The sequence below is a fragment of the Lepidochelys kempii genome, chromosome 3, assembly GCF_965140285.1.
Source record: "Lepidochelys kempii isolate rLepKem1 chromosome 3, rLepKem1.hap1, whole genome shotgun sequence".
NCBI lineage: Eukaryota > Metazoa > Chordata > Testudines > Cheloniidae > Lepidochelys > Lepidochelys kempii.
Genome location: NC_136382.1, coordinates 216,676 through 239,251, shown reverse-complemented (window position 1 = coordinate 239,251; position 22,576 = coordinate 216,676). Strand labels below are relative to the sequence as shown.

Sequence of the window (22,576 nt, the reverse complement as noted above, 5' to 3'; positions counted from 1 at the left end):
GCTGGGGTCAGTACCGATCCTCATGACATGGTTTGCATGAGGATCGCCGTTGGTGCCGAAGCTGACTGCTCTGCCAGTGAAGTGAGCTGTAGCTCACGAAAGCTCATGCTCAAATAAATTGGTTAGTCTCTAAGGTGCCACAAGTACTCCTTTTCTCCTTTTCTTTTTGCGAATACAGACTAACACAGCTGTTACTCTGAAACCTGCTCTGCCAATGAACCCCTTGGCACCGGTGAAGGCGCCAGCCTCAACTGTACTCAAAGCCATATGTAGTGCTGGTGTCTGGGACACCTGTGTAATTAACCCCGATGGTGGGGTCATTACTGAGGAAGTCGCAGCAGCTGAATGTTCCTAGATAACTGGAGAATCAAGAACCAAAAGGCATAGCAGATCTGATACTGCCTGGTATGCCAGAGGCATGAACACTGTTAACGTCAATGCCGTCACTACTGGACTCAATGGATAATGCCAGAGTCAATGATACAGCGTCAAGTTGATGTTGCCTGGTACCAGAGGACAGGCAGAAGGCCCAGTTCCACCACACATACCTGAAGAGTCATGGTGCCAGTGTGCACGGATTCTGGCAAAGGAAGATGATGCTCCCCAAAATCTAGAGTGACTACAGTCTGTTTTATTGGTCCTTTTTCTCAGTGGGCCTGAGTAACAGTCAACAATCCCTCTTCCTCAGAGTCCGGACAAGGAACATCAGCTCGTTGTGGCTCCGATGACGTCTGAGGAGCGGATACTATTTCTGGTGCTGATGCAGGCCTCTTGGCCTGCCCCATCAGGTGCTGCTTGAGTGTCAAGTCCCTTGACACCTGCGTTCTTTTCTTGAAGACTTGCAGACGAAGCACGTCTCCCAACCACAATAAACACTATGTGCGAGGAATCGCTATTAGGAATAGCCACCCCACACGACAGATAGTGCTTGAATCCTGATGAAGGCATTCCACCAAAAAACCAAGCTATTTAATCTAACTCACTATTCTAACTAAGGTACTACTGGCTAACAAACTACTATAATTATTTACAACTAAATCTCAGAAGACTGAGGCATGAAAATCAATGTGAAGAAACGCCACACTGAGCGCTCCGACTAGCTCTGGGCAGTGAGAAGGAAATTATAGGGATCAGAGAAGTACCTCCCTTATATAGCCATGGCAGGGGCTATGAGGGAAGCGTGTGAGTATCACTCCAAGTGTACTGCTAGGCAATATTCTCTGATTTCAGTGCACTAGGCATACACACACTTTTTTGGAATACATGTCTGCAACTACTCAAAGAATAGTTACCTCCCATGTTTTACATGGATGTAGTAACAGGAGTCTTCTAAGAATATCTGCATTTTTTGCAAGTGCATCACACTGATGACTCATGTTCAATCTGTGAGCCACTATAATCCCCAAATCCTTTTCAGCAGTACTACTGCCTAGCCAGGTATACCCTATTTTATATAGTATCATAAATCAGCTCTTTCCGCACCCAATCAGTTACTATTGGCCCATTGCCTGGAACCAGAAAGCACTATAAAGTGCCATCTCCTAGGCGCCAGTGCAGGATTCTTCTACTGTGCAAGACTTTTTGCGAGAACAGTCCCCACCCAAAGCCTTATACCTTCCGATCATCTGGGACAAGGTCCTGTAGAACCTTCTTCTTAGGCCACTCCTTGGCCAGCTCTTCATTAGCTAGCTCGTGAAGGTAATAGACTGCCACCTTAGCAGATTTTCTCTGGACTCTGCCTGCACTACTGGGCTCCAGGGTCATTTCCTTCAGACTCTCAGGCCTCCCTTCTTCATGGAGGAAAGTGACCTGCAAGGAAAGGCCAACAGGGTGAGCTCTATTCATCAGATCCCACTTAGGCCACACTTGAATGATCCATCAAGGTCCTTCAGACCAGGCCAAAATGCCCTATCCCAGTTACTTCCCCTCAAAAAACTCAGGCACAAGAGTACCCTGGAGGCAGGAAAAGACTGTGAGATCCGTGTATCAGGGCAGCTGTGGGAAGAGAGCTCTCTGCCCAGACATGACACAAAGCTTGAGAGCACCTGGGCTCAGAAAGAAACCAGAGATATGTGCCTTGGATGGGCTGATACACCTCACCCCCATTTCTATTGAACACTGCAGGAACAACATGCATTCTGGTTCCTGTCCTGTCCCAGAGATGGATCTCAAATCTGGAGAAAAAAAAAAGAGCAACAAGCAGCTCTCACAGGACATCAAACATGCCAGCACCATACCCCCATGGAGGAGGGTGAGGGGAGCTGGGGAAGGGTTTGCTGCCATCCAGACTACTTATGTATCAAGCTCTGTCCTAGCTGCAGAGCAGCAGAAGTCTCAATCACAAGGGGAGTATTGCAGGTTCCCCTCCCAGATGAAAAGGGATCAGGAAGGAGGATTCTACTTGAGAGGCAGGAGGAGGCTGCCTGCCCCTACAACACCGTGAAGCATGAAACAGATGGGACTAGGCTCTCCAGTGTACAGTGGGCCCAGGGAGATCAGAATCAATTGTCCAAAGTGGGCAAATGGAAGAGTGGTTTGGAGAAAGAGAGAGGTCACCACACATAGCTCCTTTTTCCGACAGCAATGGCAACTCATACTTACCGGCCCATGCTCAGACCTAAGGTGATAAACAAGCCCTGCCTTTGACTTGTATGCTTTCCCACAGTGACGACATTTCATGGCCATTTTCTCCAACTCGGAGGCCTCCTTCCCACACTTTTTCATATGGTACAGGTATCCCATTATGCTGGTGAAGCTGCCTGTACACCCCTGTCAGTGCAGAAGAGAAGAGTATGGAGCCAGAGCTCTGGCACACATGGCAGACCCCATCCCTGGCTGGCAAAGAACAGAAATAACCCTACAGAATCTGAAGAAGCTAATGGTCCATCCAGGTTGGGCTGATCGCTCCCTAGCAGCTGCCAGCCTCAGATGTTGCACAGGATATCATAAAACCCCCACAATTCACATCACTGTGTAATACTCTCCTGGGGAAAACATTCATGGCTATATGAAGGAGCCCATTGGTCATTGTTTTCCCTCTTTGCCTCACTGCAGATGCCACCCTTTTAAAGCTACGGAGCTAGGTAACTACTTGGCAGCTGCAGAACATTACAGATGTTCAAAGGGGCAAGAAAACCTCCAATGGCAGTGACCACATGAAGAGATACCAATATTTATGGCACTGTGGAGAACTGGGAAGTGATCACAGCAATGAAGTACAGCTGCCAAAATGAAGTGCTTGGGGACTAGAGGCATTCTACACAATAAATACAGAACACCCACATTAGACCAGTCAGTGGCTTGCTTCAATATCCCCTACCAGTGAGCTCCACGGAGTAGTTGCATGCTACATAAACACACATTTACTTTTGTCCATTTGAAATTTTCATTTTACAGTGTAACCCCCACACCTCCTGGGTGTGGTGCTCTGTCCCATCTAGTGGCACTTAGGCCACTTAGAGAGATTAATGAGTCTGCTCTACAGCCTTATCTAACAGCTATATGGCTTTTAGCTCATGCAGTAGAGGCTCATGCACTAAGCTCCAGAGGTCCCAGGTTCGATCCTGCCTGTCGACGACCAGGGTCTGTCAGCGTTACATTCTGTTTGATAGGGCAGGATAAAACATGGTCAGCCCCATCAACACAATCCATTGCTCTAAATACCTCTCATACCTCCTTGTACTCTTCCAAATGAAGCAGCCTCATGATCAGATTCTGCCTGTTGTTATAGCCTATTTACACCATTACATCCCTTTGTGGATTACCACTTGTGTAAAGGAGTTCCCCCCCACTGGCATTCAGCTCTCAGAACAGCCCTATGCCACGCTCTCACACAAGAGGGACAGCACAGAATCTGGCCTGAGTCCTTAATTCCTCTTTGGATGGTGAATTCCTTTGGATGGCAGATGAAATTCAATGTCGATAAATGCAAAGTAATGCACATTGGAAAACATAATCCCAACTACACATGTAAAATGATGGGGACTAAATTAGCTTTTACCACTCAAGAAAGAGCTCTTGGAGTCATTGTGGATAGTTGGAAATCTTGTGCGGAAAGCTTGTGTACGTTGTCTCTTGCCAATTTATCTCAGCCCCTACCCAGCCAGATCACCTACAGAGGCAAGAGGGGCTGTAGGTCTACATTGCTCATTCAGTTATTGACCTCTTTCAGATTGTAGAGGTGGGCTAGGCAATTTGTGGTGAAGTACACACCTGCTCACTGAGAATGGAGCTGTAGCCAAAGTTGATCCAAGCCATAGTACTTCCTAAGTATTTTACTCGCTCTTTTGATCACTGCTGCACATTAAGCAGATGTCTGTTCTTTTCACAATTACCTCTACATCTTAAGTTTTCAATAGATTAATAGAATTTAAGGCCAGAAGGAATCATAATGATCATGTAGTCTGACCTGCACAAAATATGCCAGAGATGTTCATGCAGAAATACCTACATCAAGCCCTATAATTTGGGTTGAGCTACAGCCCACCAGAACCCATCATATCCCTAGGTAGGAGGTTACAATAGTTCAGCGAGTGCAGATCATTTAAATCATTCCTTCTAAACATACGTCACCTTACATTTGTCAATTTTAATCCCTTCTGCCATTGTGCTGTCTACCTGGTTACCTAACAGCATGAGGTTCTTCTGAAGAGGCCCATTGTCTTAAAACCATAACCAGAGCTTTGGCACAGGTCCCACTGACTGGCTCTTGTAAGTGTGTCCAGCAGACATCATGCAGTACTCTAAACTCTGGCAAAGACTGCTGCTTCTTTTGGGACACAAGATACTGCAGCTCACCTCCCTCATACACTTTAGCTTTCCCATTCGCTTCAGCACCTTCCGGAGGCGGTCTCGTTCACACTGCTCATCTAATTCACCTCCCTCCTTCACAACTGGCTAAAAGCAAAGCAGAGAGAAAAAAGGTGAGCATAGGGCTCTCAGCATTCTGTAATTCTACATTCTGGGAATCTGCTCCATAATCCAGCTCCGTAATCTAAGCACTTTCTAAATCTATGGCTGTGTAGGAAACATTCCAAAAGTAACCTGAATGTATCTGATGATGCGATCTCTGCTTAAGTCTGCGGACAACTGAATAGCTTTGAGAGAAATGAACTGTTCCATTCATCCCAGTGGGGTGATAACTATTTCACAGGTGATCATTTTAACATCCAACTAAAGGCCCCCACCCTGATGAAAAGCCCAGCCAACCTACAGATGCTGGGAAGAGGAGGATATAGGAGAACCTTAGAAGGGTGCTATCCCTGGACTCTGGTTGGGGTGCCAATATTCATATCAGCCTCTGACTCCCAGGTATTGGATACATTTCAAGTTGCCCAGCTCCCTCTGCCCTCCAGAGAGGAGGAGCATTCTCTTTCTGCTGTTCCCATCCTGTGAGTTAAGGGGCAGGGCAGGCCTCTGCTACTCTGCATGCCTGCAATCCCCCCTCCCTTTTCTTCCATTGTATCCCCTCCTTCCTTGTGAATAACTCCTGCTGTCTCAGCTGCTGCTCAGAGCTTCTCAAGCAGTAGCAGCATGAAAGTGATACAATTCCCACTTGTTTCACTGCTGTCCTCAGGGTTCGGAACAGCAGTAACACAAATGACAGTTTTGTTGGCAAACTCTGCAGCACAGAAGGACAGCCCTACATCAGTTATTTATTCTATTAGATACTGTGGTGATAAACACGATATAAACAACGAGTGATAAATTCACCAAGCCTAGGAACGCTCTCTCCCACTCTTCTGAGTGACATCTCCCAAAGGGTCTCACTCTTCACTGCCAGAACTAGAGACACAGGCTTCTTAAAGGTGACTAAAGGGGGAAAATGGATTATGCCCTTTGTGTATCTTTATGCAGGATAAAGGAGGACTGAAAGGTGTTTACTGCTTGCTTTTTACTTTGAAAATGTCAGGATCTCAACTAGTCTGCTCCGTTATTGCTGGATGACTCTGATCTGTATTTTACAAAACCTCCCAGCCCTTTAGCAAAGGGGTGAGAATTAGAGTGTCTTAATTAATAATCAGATCATTTCTTCTGACTTTTTTTTTTTAAACAGAGTATTTGATAAATTTTAATAACAAATACACACCCGAAATAGAAAGGCCCTCTCATCTTTATCAGCTGTCACTTGCCTAGCATTTCTGACATCATAATGCTACTAGTTTTCCAGGTATTCAGTCTTTCAGGAAAAACTGGTTAGATAAGACCTGAATTTTTAAAGGTAGAAAATGTTTGACAAAACCACCACCTTTCAGTCTCTTTGTGCATCAAAGGAGCAACAAAGGGCTCTCTGGCCTGGAAGGTCAGGGCTTCTGCTAGACGTACAATATCAACGTTACCAGGTTGTTGTGATCTGCCATGATGTGGTATTTCATTCCTGCCAAAGACCTGAGCTGTTTTCCACAGTGATGACATGTGAACATTTCCTACAAGTAAAACAAGAATGCAGACTGCATTAACACAAACCTCAGATATTGGGTGACTGTTTAGGAGAAATGGGGCAGCAGGCAGGGAAGAAAACCTTGTGTGGGTCAGATAACTGCACACTGAGAAAAAAAACCCACCATGCATTTGGAAGTCAATGAACAGACTTTAGAGGGGTATAAAGACTAGAGAAAGAAACAGGGTAAGAAAAAGAGAATGGATAGGTCTCTGCCCACTTTCCTAAAACCACAAGTAACACAGAGGAAGGAGCAGCTGACTACACTGATTTATAGACAGGCAAATGGATACCTCTCACATTAACACGATAGAAGGAAATTATGTGGTTCTTAATGGTCTGAAGGTTGTGTACCTGCTGGCAGGTACTGTGGTCATTAAGCTGGGGAATAAAGGAATGGGAGATGGTGCTAGTCTGTCTCTCTCACCTGTCTGCAATTGGCCATATGTTTCTTCAGCCCCTCTACAGTCTTCCTGACAACAGCTCTGCATGTTGGACAGGTAACTCTGCCCTTATTTAGGATCTCCAGGTACCACTGTTCCTCCACACTGCCTGTCAGATCACAGGAATGGAGGAAGAAGAGGAGGAAAATCAAGAACAAAATGAAACACAACTTAGGTTTTCTCTAGCTTTGGCAGAAGTGCTTTTCTTTAAGTTAATGGTTTGATTGCATTGCTGGGGAACAAATTCCCCATTCTACTAACTAAATCTGAATGTTGTGTGATCTCCTCACCCTCCCCAGATCATTTACACTGGAAACTAGGAAGGGGGCTGAAGGAATGAGGATTTCTATGTGATTTCACTGTACATTAATAAATGGCTTTGCTACTTCACGCAAACATGAAATTGCTCTAGAAGACCATGCCACACAACAGGCAAAAAAAAGCGTACGGACAGGTGTGGCCTCTTGGCCCCTTTCTGAGAATTAGCAGGAGAAGTTTCAGCTCCAAGGATTCTCTGGCCTGAAAATGGTTTCAGAGAATGAAAGCCAGAACTGGAATCCTTACAGCAATGTGCTCCAATACAGTTCCTCCTTATCTGTAACTCTAAAAGGTGTCCTCTTGAGACAGGGGGGAGGCTGATGAGAATCAGACCATTAGATGGACCACTGGTCTGACCCAGTATGGCCATTCTTATGTTCTTAATCATAAGTCCTTCTGAATAGGAGCTGGGAGTTGAGTGGGTGTAGTTGACACTCCACTGGTCACTCAGCTGATTATAACAAAGGCTGAACGTTATATGGTCCAACATTCTAGAACAAGGGTGTTACTGTATGGTTACAGAAGGGGTTGCTTGAGCCTCTGGCTATCAGGCTATGGCATGGGGTGACTTGTAGTAATGCCTTCATTCTGCTGAGTGAAAGAAATATGAATATTTTGCTGTTGTCTAGGCTGAAACCAGCTTGATGTATTTCTGCACAATTCAAGAAGTGATTCCCTCCCCAGGCACCATTGTACATGCACTGCCAGTACAAAGTCTAAATTTCCATGCCTTAGAAAGGGAATGTTATCATAGAATAGGTTTAAATGACAGAAAGTGGTAAAGAGCAACATGCTGCAACCACCACCATTAGGTATTCCTACAATGTCATCGGGTCCAAACGACGATGGTATTCACACTCCTTTGCCAAAAGCAAAGTGACTGAGGTCATAGAAAAACATTACCACACAGAACTACATTCACCTCTTACCTAAACACTGCTCGTCTCTCTTACCTGCTGCATACGTTGGTGGCTCTTTTCGCATATAACGCCCTTTGGATTTGGGATTTTGTTGCACCCCAGCTCGTTGCTTTTTCCTTGCTAATGTAAATAATGAGAAAATCTGTGAAACCTAACTCTGCAAACCCTCAGTCATAAACATAAAGGGAAGGGTAAACACTTTAAAATCCCTCCTGGCCAGAGGAAAAACCCTTTCACTTGTAAAGGGTTAAGAAGCTAGGATAACCTCGCTGGCACCTGACCAAAATGACCAATGAGGAGACAAGGTACTTTCAAAGCTGGAGAAGGGGGGGAAACAAAGGCTCTCTCTGTCTGTGTGATGCTTTTGCTGGGAACAGAACAGGAATGGAATCTTAGAACTTAGTAAGTAATCTAGCTAGATATGCATTAGATTCTGTTTTGTTTAAATGGCTGATAAAATAGCTGTGCTGAATGGAATAGATATTCCTGTTTTTGTGTCTTTTTGTAACTTAAGGTTTTGCCTAGAGAAATTCTCTATGTTTTGAATCTAATTATCCTGTAAGGTATTTACCATCCTGATTTTACAGAGGTGATTCTTTTACTTTTTCTTTTATTAAAATTCTTCTTTTAAGAACCTGATTGCTTTTTCATTGTTCTTAAGATCCAAGGGTTTGGGCCTGTGTTCACCTATGCAAATTGGTGAGGATTTTTATCAAGCCTTCCCCAGGAAAGGGGGTGTAGGGCTTGGGGAGGATTCGGGGGGGGAAAGAAGTTTCTAAGCGGGCTCTTTCCCGGTTATATATCTGTTAGACGCTTGGTGGTGGCAGTAATAAAGTCCAAGGGCAAAAGGAAAATAGTTTGTACCTTGGGGAAGTTTTAACCTAAGCTGGTAAAAATAAGCTTAGGAGGTTTTCATGCAGGTCCCCACATCTGTACCCTAGAATTCAGAGTGGGGAAGGAACCTTGACACCCTCATTAGACAGAGAGTGGAGCTCATGGGGCAGGGGCCCTATTCAAGCTGCTGGCTTGGCAGGCAAGGACTGCAAGGGTCAAGTTCTCTCTGCAGAGGACTGAAGTTTACTTACTGATTTTAAAATGGAGTCCATTAGCTCAGCATCCAAAGCTAGTTAAATATGGCTCAAGAAATAAATACTATAAAACCCTACTGCACAAATAATGGAGACGTAAAAGGCGTAGTCAAGAGAGTATGTGATCTACAGGACACCCTGAAGTTCATGCAACTGGGGCTCTAGCGTGCCCCATAGGACGCAGGTTCCATAGGTGGGGATTCTTCTCTGAATCCTACACCACATATCCCAGAGAATAAGCAACAGGAACACACAGAAAGAGCAGCCCAGGAGACTACTACCACTATAATAGGATGTGGGGAGAGAAGCATGAAAGGAACATAAAACTGGAAGGGACCTCCTGGATCATCAAGTCCAGTTCCCTGCTATAGCAGGAAACCCATGATATAATCCTGTTCAGAAACTTACCAAACTCCATTGTAAAACTAGTTAGGAGTAGTGGGGAAAACATCCTATTAGGAGGCTGCTTCAGAACCTCACTCCTCTGATGGTCAGAAATCTTCTAAATATCCTCCCCAAATTTAAAAATGGTTAGTTTATATCCATTTGTTCTTGTGCCAACATTTATCCTCCCTGATATTTACCCTTTTCATGTATTTACAGAGTGCAATAATATCCCCTCTCAGCCTTCGTTTTGCTAGGCTAAACAAGCTAATCTTTTCTCATCTGCTCTAGTCAGATAGGTTCTCCATGCACCTGATCATCCTAGTAGCCTTTCTCTGCACCTGTTCCAGTTTCAACTGATCTTTCTTGAAAATGGGTGACCAGAATTGTACACATTATTCCAGAGGAGGTATTACCAGTGCATTGTACAAAAGTATGAATACTTTCCTATCTCTTCTGGAAATATCTTGCTTCATGGCTGCGTGAACACTGGTGGCTTGTGGTCATTTTGTGATCTATATATACACCCAGGTCTTTCTGCTCCTTTGTTTCCAAATTAAGAGTTCCCGCTTTTCACAGAAATTTTTATCACTTTTTACTATTAAATTTCATCCCATTTCTATTTTTCTAGTCCTCAAGGTCACCCCATTCTTCTTGTGTAATATTCCAACCCTCCTGTGTACTGACAATGCTTCCCAACTTTGTGTCATCGGCAAATGTCATTAACATACACCTACTTTTTGACCTAAGGTAATTAATGAAAATAAGCAAAAGAGACTGTTCTGAAGACAGATCCTCGAAGAACTCCATTAGTTACCTCCTCCAGCCGAACAGTTCTCTTTTCAGCACAACCCATTGACCTATCCCTTTTAGACATTTCCTTCCTCACCTTACAATTCCCATATCAATTCCCATATTCTCCTTCTTACGTAAAATTCCTTACTGAAGTCCAGATAGACAGACAAAGTAAATGCAGTCGAGCCAAAGAACTCAGTCATCATATCAAAGAAAGATATCACGTTAGTCTAGGATGATCTACCTTTGTAAACCCATGTTGCATTTCATCCCCTTTTCCATTTACCTCCATGTCCTTAATTATTCTTTCCTTCAAAATTTGTTGTAAAGCTTTGCAGACCACAGACGTCAGACTAACAGGTCTAGAGGTGTGTGTGTGTGTGAGTGTGTGTGTGTGTGTGTGAGTGAGTGAGTCACTCAGAGGCTTGCTATGTGAAAGCGGTCACCAGTACAAAAGTTTGAGAATCACTGTGCTAGATTAAAAATCCTTGCTACTGGACTTGCAATTTCATGTCCCAAGTCACTCAGTATTTAGGGATGGAGATTATCTGATCCCCTGATTTAACTCTTTGTTTCCACCTTGGATGTGGTCATTTCCATTTCTATAAACTCCCTTCCACTAGCCATCCTGCCTTTATTCCCATGTGCTACATTTTCATCCTTACTGAACACTGAGGCAAAGGTTTAGCTTTTTGGGTCATACCTAGATTATTCTTAATCTTTCCTCCTTCCATAGTGGCTCCATTTCTTGTCTTTTTGTTCTCTTTTATTTATAGGTCTAAAGAATTTTGTACTGCTTGTTTTAATTTCCTTTCAAGGTCTAACTCAGCCTGACTTTTGGCAATTCTCACTTTAACCCTATATGTTTTGATCGCCACGACATACCTTTCTTTCCTGATCAATCCCTTCCTCCATTCCTTTCAGGGAACTAATACTAAGGCCATTCAATGCTTCACAAATCATAACCAACATTTTGAACTGTACCCAAGGGCAAGCAGCAGGCAACTGCTGTCAAACTCCTCTGACAGGAGAAGTTCACCTCACTCAAGGACAGATGCTACATCCTGTGCCAGCAGAAGCTTCTAGACTCTTTCCAAGGAGAGCCCCAAGTACAGCACAGTGAACTAATCTTTGAAAAGAAAGCAACTAATGTAGTAATATTTTAATTCTATTTGCTCGATTCAGGGATGTGACTAAGACATTTCTTATACTTCAAATTCAGCCCCTGTTTTAGGGAGATTACTTTCCTGAATATGGTGCTGTACATTAAGACTGAAAAGAGCACTGCATTTCAGCGTTTCCACAGCTCTAGCTGAGAGCATAATAAAAGCTCTGCCTTTGCTATAGCACAGCCAAGCCAACACCATAAAAAAACTACTTATTGGAATAACTTATCAGTGAGCACATGAGAGACAAGGTTACAAATTATAGCCTACCTCTAGTCCTGAGTAACAAATAATGTATTTGACACCTTTTGGCTATTTGTGAAATTCTTGCATTTGTAGATTTTCCAGCAAACAATTCTTGCCACAGGACTCTTTGCTGCTTTTACAGATCCAGACTAACACAGCTACCCCTCTGATACTAGGAACTACAAGCTATTCATATTACCAGGAACTTTCTGCTTCTTTCTGGAAAACTCTTCATAATCTTCATCATCCTCTCGCTCAGATTTCCTCTTCCCCCTGGAAGGTGATTCTCCTGTGAGGTGTCAGAGAATGAAGACAGGTCAGTCCTGCTGAGGCTCGGCGAGTGTAACATCACACCTAGCCGATCTCCATCCGTTGCTTCAGTTTCCCCTTATCTCCAATGGTGCTCTCTCTGTGTTCAACATTGTTTGGCTGCTGAGGTGACTTAGCCCCGTGGCCAAGTCCCAAAAAGTCCACACCCCTTCTGGGATATCAAAGTCCAAACCAACACAAAGCCAAAATAGTCTTCTGCCCTGCTATTAAGCTGGGCACAGCCTTTCCTTCCCAAGGGTCTATCTTCCCTTCCAACCCTGCCCTTCTCCTGGGCTCAGCTCTAGCCCCACCTGGGCTCTGTTCAGTCTCTCTATCCTCCCCTCGTTCTCAGGGGTCATTACATCTCCTTGCTAGGCAGCAGCATGGGGGAAACTCATATTCACCTTTTCAATGCATTCCCACTCCTGTGCATTCCTGTGCATTTTCAATGCATTCCCACTCATTTTCAATGAGTCGAAAGAATAGTAAATATGGCAGGCGACCAGCTTGGCTTAATGGTGAAATCCTAGCGGATCTTAAACATAAAAAAGAAGCTTACAAGAAGTGGAAGGTTGGACATATGACCAGGGAAGAGTATAAAAATATTGCTCGGGCATGTAGGAATGTTATCAGGATGGCCAAATCGCACCTGGAGCTGCAGCTAGCCAGAGATGTCAAGAGTAACAAGAAGGGTTTCTTCAGGTATGTTGGCAACAAGAAGAAAGCCAAGGAATGTGTGGGCCCCTTACTGAATGAGGGAGGCAACCTAGTGACAGAGGATGTGGAAAAAGCTAATGTACTCAATGCTTTTTTTGCCTCTGTTTTCACTAACAAGGTCAGCTCCCAGACTGCTGCGCTGGGCATCACAAAATGCGGAAGAGATGGCCAGCCCTCTGTGGAGATAGAGGTGGTTAGGGACTATTTAGAAAAGCTGGACGTGCACAAGTCCATGGGGCCGGACGAGTTGCATCCGAGAGTGCTGAAGGAATTGGCGGCTGTGATTGCAGAGCCATTGGCCATTATCTTTGAAAACTCGTGGCGAACCGGGGAAGTCCCGGATGACTGGAAAAAGGCTAATGTAGTGCCAATCTTTAAAAAAGGGAAGGAGGAGGATCCTGGGAACTACAGGCCAGTCAGCCTCACCTCAGTCCCTGGAAAAATCATGGAGCAGGTCCTCAAAGAATCAATCCTGAAGCACTTGCATGAGAGGAAAGTGATCAGGAACAGCCAGCATGGATTCACCAAGGGAAGGTCATGCCTGACTAATCTAATCGCCTTTTATGATGAGATTACTGGTTCTGTGGATGAAGGGAAAGCAGTGGATGTATTGTTTCTTGACTTTAGCAAAGCTTTTGACACGGTCTCCCATAGTATTCTTGTCAGCAAGTTAAGGAAGTATGGGCTGGATGAATGCACTATAAGGTGGGTAGAAAGCTGGCTAGATTGTCGGGCTCAACGGGTAGTGATCAATGGCTCCATGTCTAGTTGGCAGCCGGTATCAAGTGGAGTGCCCCAAGGGTCGGTCCTGGGGCCGGTTTTATTCAATATCTTCATAAATGATCTGGAGGATGGTGTGGATTGCACTCTCAGCAAATTTGCGGATGATACTAAACTGGGAGGAGTGGTAGATACGCTGGAGGGGAGGGATAGGATACAGAAGGACCTAGACAAATTGGAAGATTGGGCCAAAAGGAATCTGATGAGGTTCAATAAGGATAAGTGCAGGGTCCTGCACTTAGGACGGAAGAACCCAATGCACAGCTACAGACTAGGGACCGAATGGCTAGGCAGCAGTTCTGCGGAAAAGGACCTAGGGGTGACAGCGGACGAGAAGCTGGATATGAGTCAGCAGTGTGCCCTTGTTGCCAAGAAGGCCAATGGCATTTTGGGATGTATAAGTAGGGGCATAGCGAGCAGATCGAGGGACGTGATCGTTCCCCTCTATTCGACATTGGTGAGGCCTCATCTGGAGTACTGTGTCCAGTTTTGGGCCCCACACTTCAAGAAGGATGTGGATAAATTGGAGAGAGTCCAGCGAAGGGCAACAAAAATGATTAGGGGACTGGAACACATGAGTTATGAGGAGAGGCTGAGGGAGCTGGGATTGTTTAGCCTGCAGAAGAGAAGAATGAGGGGGGATTTGATAGCTGCTTTCAACTACCTGAAAGGGGGTTCCAAAGAGGATGGCTCTAGACTGTTCTCAATGGTAGCAGATGACAGAACGAGGAGTAATGGTCTCAAGTTGCAGTGGGGGAGGTTTAGATTGGATATTAGGAAAAACTTTTTCACTAAGAGGGTGGTGAAACACTGGAATGCGTTACCTAGGGAGGTGGTAGAATCTCCTTCCTTAGAGGTTTTTAAGGTCAGGCTTGACAAAGCCCTGGCTGGGATGATTTAACTGGGAATTGGTCCTGCTTCGAGCAGGGGGTTGGACTAGATGACCTTCTGGGGTCCCTTCCAACCCTGATATTCTATGATTCTATGATTAACACAAAGAACTAGGCTTTCTGTCCCCTGGAGTGTCAAATGGCCTGTCCCTCCAACCCACTGCCCTCTTCCTAATCTTTCATCCCACCCAGATGCCCCCCCAACACTCTTTTATACAGCACTGACTCCCAGGGCTGTTCTCTCTGCAGTCCCTCTATGACTGAATCACAAGCTCCCCTTATTTCCCCAGCATGCCTAGTTTAGTCATATGACTTCGCTCATTCCCTCCACCTGGGGAGGCAAACTAAAAGTATGGCATAGGTGCAACTGAGCCTCAACCCTCTTAAAGGGCCAGCTTACCCTAAGACAGGAAGCAACCATTGTGCGCAAGTGGGAGGCAAGGAGTACAGCTGACATGAGAGTCAGCAAGAATAATCAGAGATCTGAAGAGTAACATCACAAACCGCTCACAACCAGGTAAGCAGTAACACAGAACAGCCACATGCACCTTGGGGCCTTATGAGGAACAAGGCTGAAGACCTGGGCCCTGTCTACACTAAGAAATAACAAGTGGGTCACCCTGTCCAACCCTCAGCTGGAGCTGAAACTGATTTGGTGGTTAGTTCAGACCAGAAAGAGGAAGTTGTTAGGTTTTGGATGAACTCCTTCTGTAATGGATACTCAACACGCTTTGTCCCTGGGTTTCCTAGTGGTTGAACCGCATACAAGCCTAGTCAAAGGGAGGCCAAAGGAAGACTCAACACGTGGGGAACACTGAACCAGTGGTTGTTCTGTCAGGAAGGCAGAATTTTTTGCAGGACCTTGAAAGGACTGGAAGTACTGCATTGCTCCCCGGTTCTACGCAGAAAGAGAGAAGCAACACACACCCCACTGCCAGAACCAAGAGGATGGAGAATGGACTGGAAAGTTTGAGAAAAGGAGTATAGAGCAAACTCTTCCAGAAGGTGTTTCTCTGCAATATCCATGGAAATTGGGGCCAAACCAGGAGAAAAGATGCAGGAAGGAGCCCCTTATTTGGGATCCTTAGGCCCATATCCAGAACAAGGAACTGGCAACCAGCACCTAAAACTGACCCTCAGCTGCTGCTCCCCAAATTTCCAGTCAGGTCCCCACTAGTCATGCTGCAGAGACTGCTACAGAGTTTGTATTAGCTCATGTAAATCACCTGCCCACCACAGCCACTCTCAGGGGGAAGCTCCTCATCCATCACAGAAGAGATTTCAGGAAGACTCATCTGACCACCCACTACTGCCTAGTTTGCATTCTGCTTGCTGTAAGGTACTGAGACACCAAGAACACAGACAGGCCTCCCCCACTAGGGAGATGGTAGAATCTCCTTCCTTAGAAGTTTTTAAGGTCAGGCTTGACAAAGCTCTGGCTGGGATGATTTAATTGGGGATTGGTCCTGCTTTGAGCAGGGGGGTTGGACTAGATGACCTCCTGAGGTCCCTTCCAACCCTGATATTCTATGATTCTATGATTCACTTAGTGCACTGGGGGAAGAAACCCACACACAAGACACACAAATGCTGATGCAGCACACACACAGGATCTTTCCTCTCAAAAATCAGGGTTGCCAACTCTCATTGTTTTAGCATGACTCTTGTGATATTTTGTATTTGTCTTGAAGTCCCAGCTCCTGGAGTGATCCAATCACATGAAAATCTCTACTTTCATGTTAAAAAAAAAACAACAAGGTTCTACTTTCATGGTTGCACCGCAGTGGACTGTAAGAGCTCAAAAACCAAAAAGAAATTGCAAAGAAACAAAAGGCTTTTTTTAAAACATGATTTTTAAGCCAATTTCATGATATTTGAATGCCTGGGGCTAGCAATACTGAGATTTTCCCCCTGGTGTCTCAAAGACAGGTTTTCAACTGACATGATATGACCAATCCCTACACATGCAGAACCTTCTCATCAAAGTTCATGCCTCCTTTCACACTGCCCCAGTTTTCATCCAGTATAGACACCTGAATATCAGAGATCTTCCTCATCATTAACTAATAGGTTTCACCTCATGGGATATGACATGCAAGATGCATTAAGTACATCAGCACAAAAGGCCCTAGCCCATTCTAAATCAGAAAATAACAGATGTTAGAAATGGAGAGGACAACTTCATGCCCGTTTCTAACCCCCAGGACCACTGCTGGCTTCCTCTCTTTTGTATATGTTCTAGTGTTGTTTCTATTGTCTAGCCTAGTTTTAAAATTCCTGTGCAAAGCATTCTGCTGAAACACTGGCAGAGCTCTCACCCACAGATAAAAGCAGACCTGTAGTCATAGTTTCATTGATCTTAAAGGTCAGATCACTTAGCCTCACCTTCTGCACAAAACTGACCACAGAATTTTACCAATAAGTTCTGCAGTGGAGACAGTTATTCTTCCTTAACCTAGAAAAGACACTATTGAGACCATAACTTGTGGTTTTGAACTGTAGCATATTTTTCAGAAAGACATTCAATCTTGATTAAAAGAATAAATGAGAAGACAGCTTTGCCCAGTACTACGGGCTCTAAAGTACCTTTCTTCTCTGAGGATTTATTAATATTGGTTTTTATTCCTCTCATTTCCAGCCAGTCAGTGGTCTGTGAATAGCCCGCTTGCCCCCAGATTCTGAGCTCCCGCTCACTTGACTCTTGGAAGAGGCAGAAGAATCACTGAAGCACTCATTGTTATTGTCCGACCCTAGGAGACTAGTTTCAAACTCCTCGGACCTAGAAAAAAAAATCCTAGATATAAAACAAACACCAAGATGGGTACATGCACACATGCCAATGCAATGAGTCTCACGGCAGAACATGCTGCTTTCATCTTCGCAACCAGTCTTCAAGCCCACCCCACAGTTCAGTAAACCTTCTAATTTCTCTTTTATTGATAGTAATGTAGTGTTTAGGAGCCCAGTCATGGACCCGGACCCCAGTGTACTACCCACTGTACAAACACAGAAAAAGAAGGCAGTCTCTGCCCCAAAGAGCTGACAATCTAAGTATAAGACAGGAGATAACAGGTAGATACAGACAGACAGGGGAATACAAGGAAACAGTGGCAAGACAGAATACAGTCTGCAGGACAGACATCCTGAATGTTGTATACAGTGTTGTTGGTGCTGTGGTCAGTCCCAGGATATGTGACAGACAAGGTGGGTGAGTAATACCTTTTAGTAGACCCATTTCTGTGGGTGAGACAGACAAACTTTCGAGCCACACAGAGCTCTTCTTCCGTACTAAATTACTAAGGTACTAAGTTACTCCTGGGGGAATTCTGCACCACTGTGCAATGCAGAATTTTCTCAGAAATTATTGTTGTGCATGCAGAATTTCCTTTTTCTCCCCACAGAAATGGGCTGCAGAGCTGCTGGCTGCCACTAGGGCCCACTGGACCCAGCAGAACCCAGCTCGCAAATAGAGGTCACTGCGGGGGCGGGGCGGCACTAGAGGGTTCTCAGCAGCTACAGTTCTCAACATGCCCTGAAGGAAGGAAGCATCCTGCAGGAAACTCCATAAAAGCCCAGGACCAGCATCTGGCTGTTTCTTCCTCTGGATCCCTGAGTGGGGCCGGGGCGGGGGGGAAGAGAGACTGCAACTTGGCTCTGCGGGAGAGGGGATGCAGGAGTCTGGACTGGAGGGTGCCCCGCAGCTGGGCTCTGGGGGGGAGGGGGCAGAGAAACAGAAACTGGGTTGTTGTAAGGGTTTCTTTGACTCTACTCCTGGAGGAATTTGTGTGTGTGTGTCTGGACTGTTACAGACATACTTGCTGACAGATATTTTGAAATAGATTACTAAAATAATTGAAACTGGCATGATTACATAGCGTTATTCTGACAAATAAAATATCCAGAGTTTTAAAATATAGTGCGCAGAACTTTTTGGTGCAGAATGCTCCCAGGAGTATAAGAGTGTCGCAGCTAAATATAAGATTGAACAGATAGTTTAATATAAGTAGTTAGAACATATTCTAAGGGACCATTAAAGGTGAAGTGGCCTGTTAATTCATAACTTTGCTAGCTAAAACATCTGTGTGTACACTAGCACTTTTATCGGTAAAACTTATGTCATTTAGAGGTGTGAAAAAACCCACACCCCTGACCAACAAAAATTACATAGACAGAAGCACAGACACAGACAGCACTATGTCGGTGGGAAATGCTCTGCTGCTGACATAGCTACCGCCGCTCATTGGGGGTGGTTTAATTATGTCAACAGGAGAGCTCTCTCACATCGGCACAGAGGGGCTACATGAGAGATCTTATAGCGGCACGGCTGCATTGGTACAGTTGTGCCACTGTAAGGTCTATAGTGTAGACCTAGCCTAAAAATCATGGTCTTAATAAAGTACTGAATTTATGGCTTATCGACTACAGGGATGTTAACAGACCACTTCACCTTGAATGGTCCCTTAGAATATGTGCTACCTTATATTTAGCTGCAACACTCAGAGCTCTTCCTCAGGTCTAAGAAAGGTACTCAATGTAGCCTGAAAGCTTGTCTCTCTCACCAACAGAAGTTGGTCCAATAAAAGATATTACCTCACCCACCCTGTCTCTCACACATCTAAAAGGAAGTTATCATTCTACATACACTTCACAGACATTAAGGAGAGCTACGCAAGTGCATTTGAAGCGGGGTGGAGGGGTGGTGTGGTGGTGAGTGGCGGAGCTAAGATGAGCTAAGCAAGGAGATTTTGGACTATAAAGAGTCACTTGTCAGGTGAACTTGAGAGCCATAAACAGAGAGACAGCTAACAGGGAGTTTCAGAGGGCATTTGGAAAGGGAGTGTGAGAAGCTTTCCTTCCAGGGTCAGCTCTACGTGTGATTTCAAGATAGCCAGCAATGAACAGTGGTTGTGAATGCAATGGATGTGCCATGTTTTCTTTTCTACCTGAACCCAGAAGGGACTTCCTGTGAATCAAGTGCAAGCTGGTGGCTGTGTTGGAGGAGAAGATTCTTGGAGTGGAGGAGCAAGTAGAAATGCTACTGAGAATCAGAGAAGCTGAGGACATCCCAGTTAGTTAGGCTCAGGAAGTATCAGCCTCCCTCATTCAAGAAAGAAAGGAGCTTGCCACCAAGGAGCTGGAGAGAGAGGAAGTCAGAAAGGAGGTCTTGGAGCTCGTAACCACTGGAGGCAAGAGGTCAAAGTGACATTCTACATGGCTGGAGACAGATGAAGATGGGTACGCCATGGCCACAAGAGAGAAGAGGACTGGAAGGAATTCCACAGCTAGAAGTTTCCAATTGATACTACATCCAAAACATGGAAACTGTGGACGACACCTCTCGTGATCCAGTTGGTCCAAGGGAATGGAGAGATATATGGGACACACCTGTGGACAGCAGCTCAGCCCAACCTATAAGAAAAATCACACAGAGTCCTCCAACTGTCCAAGGAAGACGGATTATTGTTGGGGATTCAATACTCAGAAGAATCCAAACGTTGTGCAAGGAACAGGCAGACAACAGGACTGTCACTCTAAGATTGGATAGGCTTTTGAAGTCAACAGGAAAGGATCCATTGGTGTTGCTTCATATCTGCAGTAATGACACTGTGCTGTGGGGTATCTTGCAGGTAAGGAAGGACATCAAGGAACTCAGAGCTTGCTGAAGAATGACCAAGAGATCTTCTGAGATCCTTCCTGTCCTACGAACAAAAGAGGACAACAAGCAGAAGATTCTGGAAGTGAACCACTGGCTAGGTACGTGGAGGAAGGTTTTGGTTTTGTGGAATGTTGGTCTACCTTCTATGTGGTGAAAGGCTGAATAGTTTGGAAGGAAGACAGGCTGGCTGAAGTAGTCAGGAGGACATTAAACTAATAACAAAAGGAGCAGAGGAGTGGCGTGGATAAAAAGGGAAGATATGAGCACTCAGCACACAATTGAAATGTTGAGAACAAAATTAAGGAACCAAAGGACATGAAGAGTAGAAATTAGGACAGTTGCGTGATTAAAAAAATTAATCGCGATAGATCACGCTGTTAAACAACAACTGAATACCATTTATTTTCAATATTTTTGGATGTTTACTACATTTTCAAATATATTAATTTCAATTACAACACAGAATACAAAGTGCACAGTGCTCACTTTATATTTATTTTTATTACAAATATTTGCACTGTAAACAAAAAAAATTTTTCAATTCATCTCATACAAGTACTGTAGTGCAATCTCTATTACAAAAGTTGAACTTACAAATGTAGAATTATGTAAAAAAAAAAAAAAAAAGAAAGAAAAACTGCATGCATGTAAATACCTTGCAATGCCAGCTACAAAAGTGCCATGCGAATGCCTGTTCTCACTTTCAGGTGACATTGTAAATAAGAAGCAGGCAGCAGTATCTCCCATCAATGTAAACAAACTTGTTTGTCTTAGCGATTAGCAGAATAAGTAGGACAGCGTGGACTTGTAGGCTCTAAAGGTTTACACTGTTTTGTTTTTGAGTGCAGTTATGAAACAAAAAAAAATAAATAAAAATCTGCATTTAGTAAGTTACACTTTTATGATAAAGAGATTGTACTTCAGTACTTGTATGAGGCAAACTGAAAAATACTATTTCTTTTATCATTTTTACAGTGCATATATAATAAAAAATAATATACAGTGAGCACTGTGCACTTTGTATTCTGTGTTGTAATTGAAATCAATATTGAAAATGTAGAAAAACACCCAAAATATTTAATAAATTTCAATTGGTATTCTATTGTTGTAAGTGCGATTAATCACGATTAATTTTTTTAATCATGATTCATTTTTTTTAGTTAATTGTTGAGTTAACTGAGATTAATTGACAGCCCTAGTAGAAATTACTGAATTGCCTATACACCAATACTAGGAGCGTGGGTAACAAACAAGAGGAATAGGAATTACTCATTCATGAACATAAATTTTATTTGGTTGGTATTCGTGAAACATGGTGGGATGATTCCCATGATTGGAATGTTAAAAATCAAAGGTTACAACCTATTTAGGAAGATCAAGTGGGCAAAAGCCCTGGCTGGGATGATTTAGTTGGGGATTGGTCCTGCTTTGATCAGGGGGTTGGACTAGATGACCTCCTGAGGTCCCTTCCAACCCTGATAGTCTATGATTCTATGAAAAGTGGAGGGGGAGTGGCACTATGTCCAAAATGGCACTACCTCTTTCCTAACACTGATAACCAGGAGAAAATTATCTTGAATATTTCCGAATCCACGTCCTAACAGATAGAGCACAAGATGGGGTATCAATCTGTGTCTGCTACAGACCACCAAATCACGCTAGTGAACAGGATGAGTGGCTCCTATAACATGTAGGAAAAAAATAGCTGTGTGATCCTGAGACACTTCAATATGAGTAATGTATGCTAGAGGTCTCATGATGCCAATATTAAAACTATTTCTAAATATTACAGGTAACAATTTCCTAACTCAGGAAGCATTACATCCAACATGAGAGCAGTCTATACGAGACCTCATCTTGACAGATAAAGAGGAACTGATCACAGAATTAAAAATTAACAATAACTTCAGTACAAGTTATGACTTGATCACATTTATATTCTGTTTGCACACTAAAGTCCAGACCAATAATATACTGTGACAGGGTCAGGCCAGATGGCTACAGGAGAGTGATAGAAGGCAGATATATTAGCCCCAGGTTAAGTAGGTCCCTTTTCCCTGGATAAGGTAACAGGGAAGGTTCCAGAACAATCAGGAACTTTCTGGAAACAATTAAGGCAGACAGGCTGATTAGAACACCTGCAGCCAATCAAGAAGCTGTAATAATCAATTAAGACAGGCAGGCAAATCAGGGCTCCTGGGTTTAAAAAGCTCCTCACTTCAGTTTGTGGTGGGCGTGCTGTTAAGGAAAAGTCAGCACATGTGACTCCATTTTGGTTTGGGGCCCACCATTGTTTAAATGCCAGCACATCATGCACCAGGAGGAGTGAGCCTTAGATACTGAATCCCTGTGAAAATCCTCCTCCTTGCCTCCAGCCTGCCTTGATTCCCAGTATCTATTTTTTATCAGTCTCTAACTCCCTGTC

General features: G+C 44.1%; 1 protein-coding gene across 21 annotated transcripts in view; it reads right to left on the bottom strand.

Moving 5' to 3' along the window:
- Positions 1-22,576, bottom strand: part of ZNF512 (zinc finger protein 512) — a 70,322-nt gene that overhangs the window by 27,096 nt on the left and 20,650 nt on the right. For 12 of the 21 annotated variants that reach the window (XM_073335369.1, XM_073335377.2, XM_073335373.2 and 9 more), the window contains 8 exons: positions 17,082-17,274; positions 11,999-12,088; positions 8,154-8,240; positions 6,867-6,991; positions 6,339-6,425; positions 4,798-4,896; positions 2,602-2,769; positions 1,615-1,809 (listed from right to left, as the gene is read on the bottom strand). In XM_073335369.1, the coding sequence (XP_073191470.1) occupies positions 1,615-1,809; positions 2,602-2,769; positions 4,798-4,896; positions 6,339-6,425; positions 6,867-6,991; positions 8,154-8,240; positions 11,999-12,088; positions 17,082-17,127 (897 nt within the window). In that variant the 5' untranslated portion in view covers positions 17,128-17,274. Of the gene's footprint in view, positions 1-1,614; positions 1,810-2,601; positions 2,770-4,797; positions 4,897-6,338; positions 6,426-6,866; positions 6,992-8,153; positions 8,241-11,823; positions 11,966-11,998; positions 12,089-12,512; positions 12,659-17,081; positions 17,290-22,576 lie in introns of those variants that run through there. The other 9 variants (XM_078851978.1, XM_073335383.1, XM_073335384.1 and 6 more) reach the window with 7 other exon arrangements.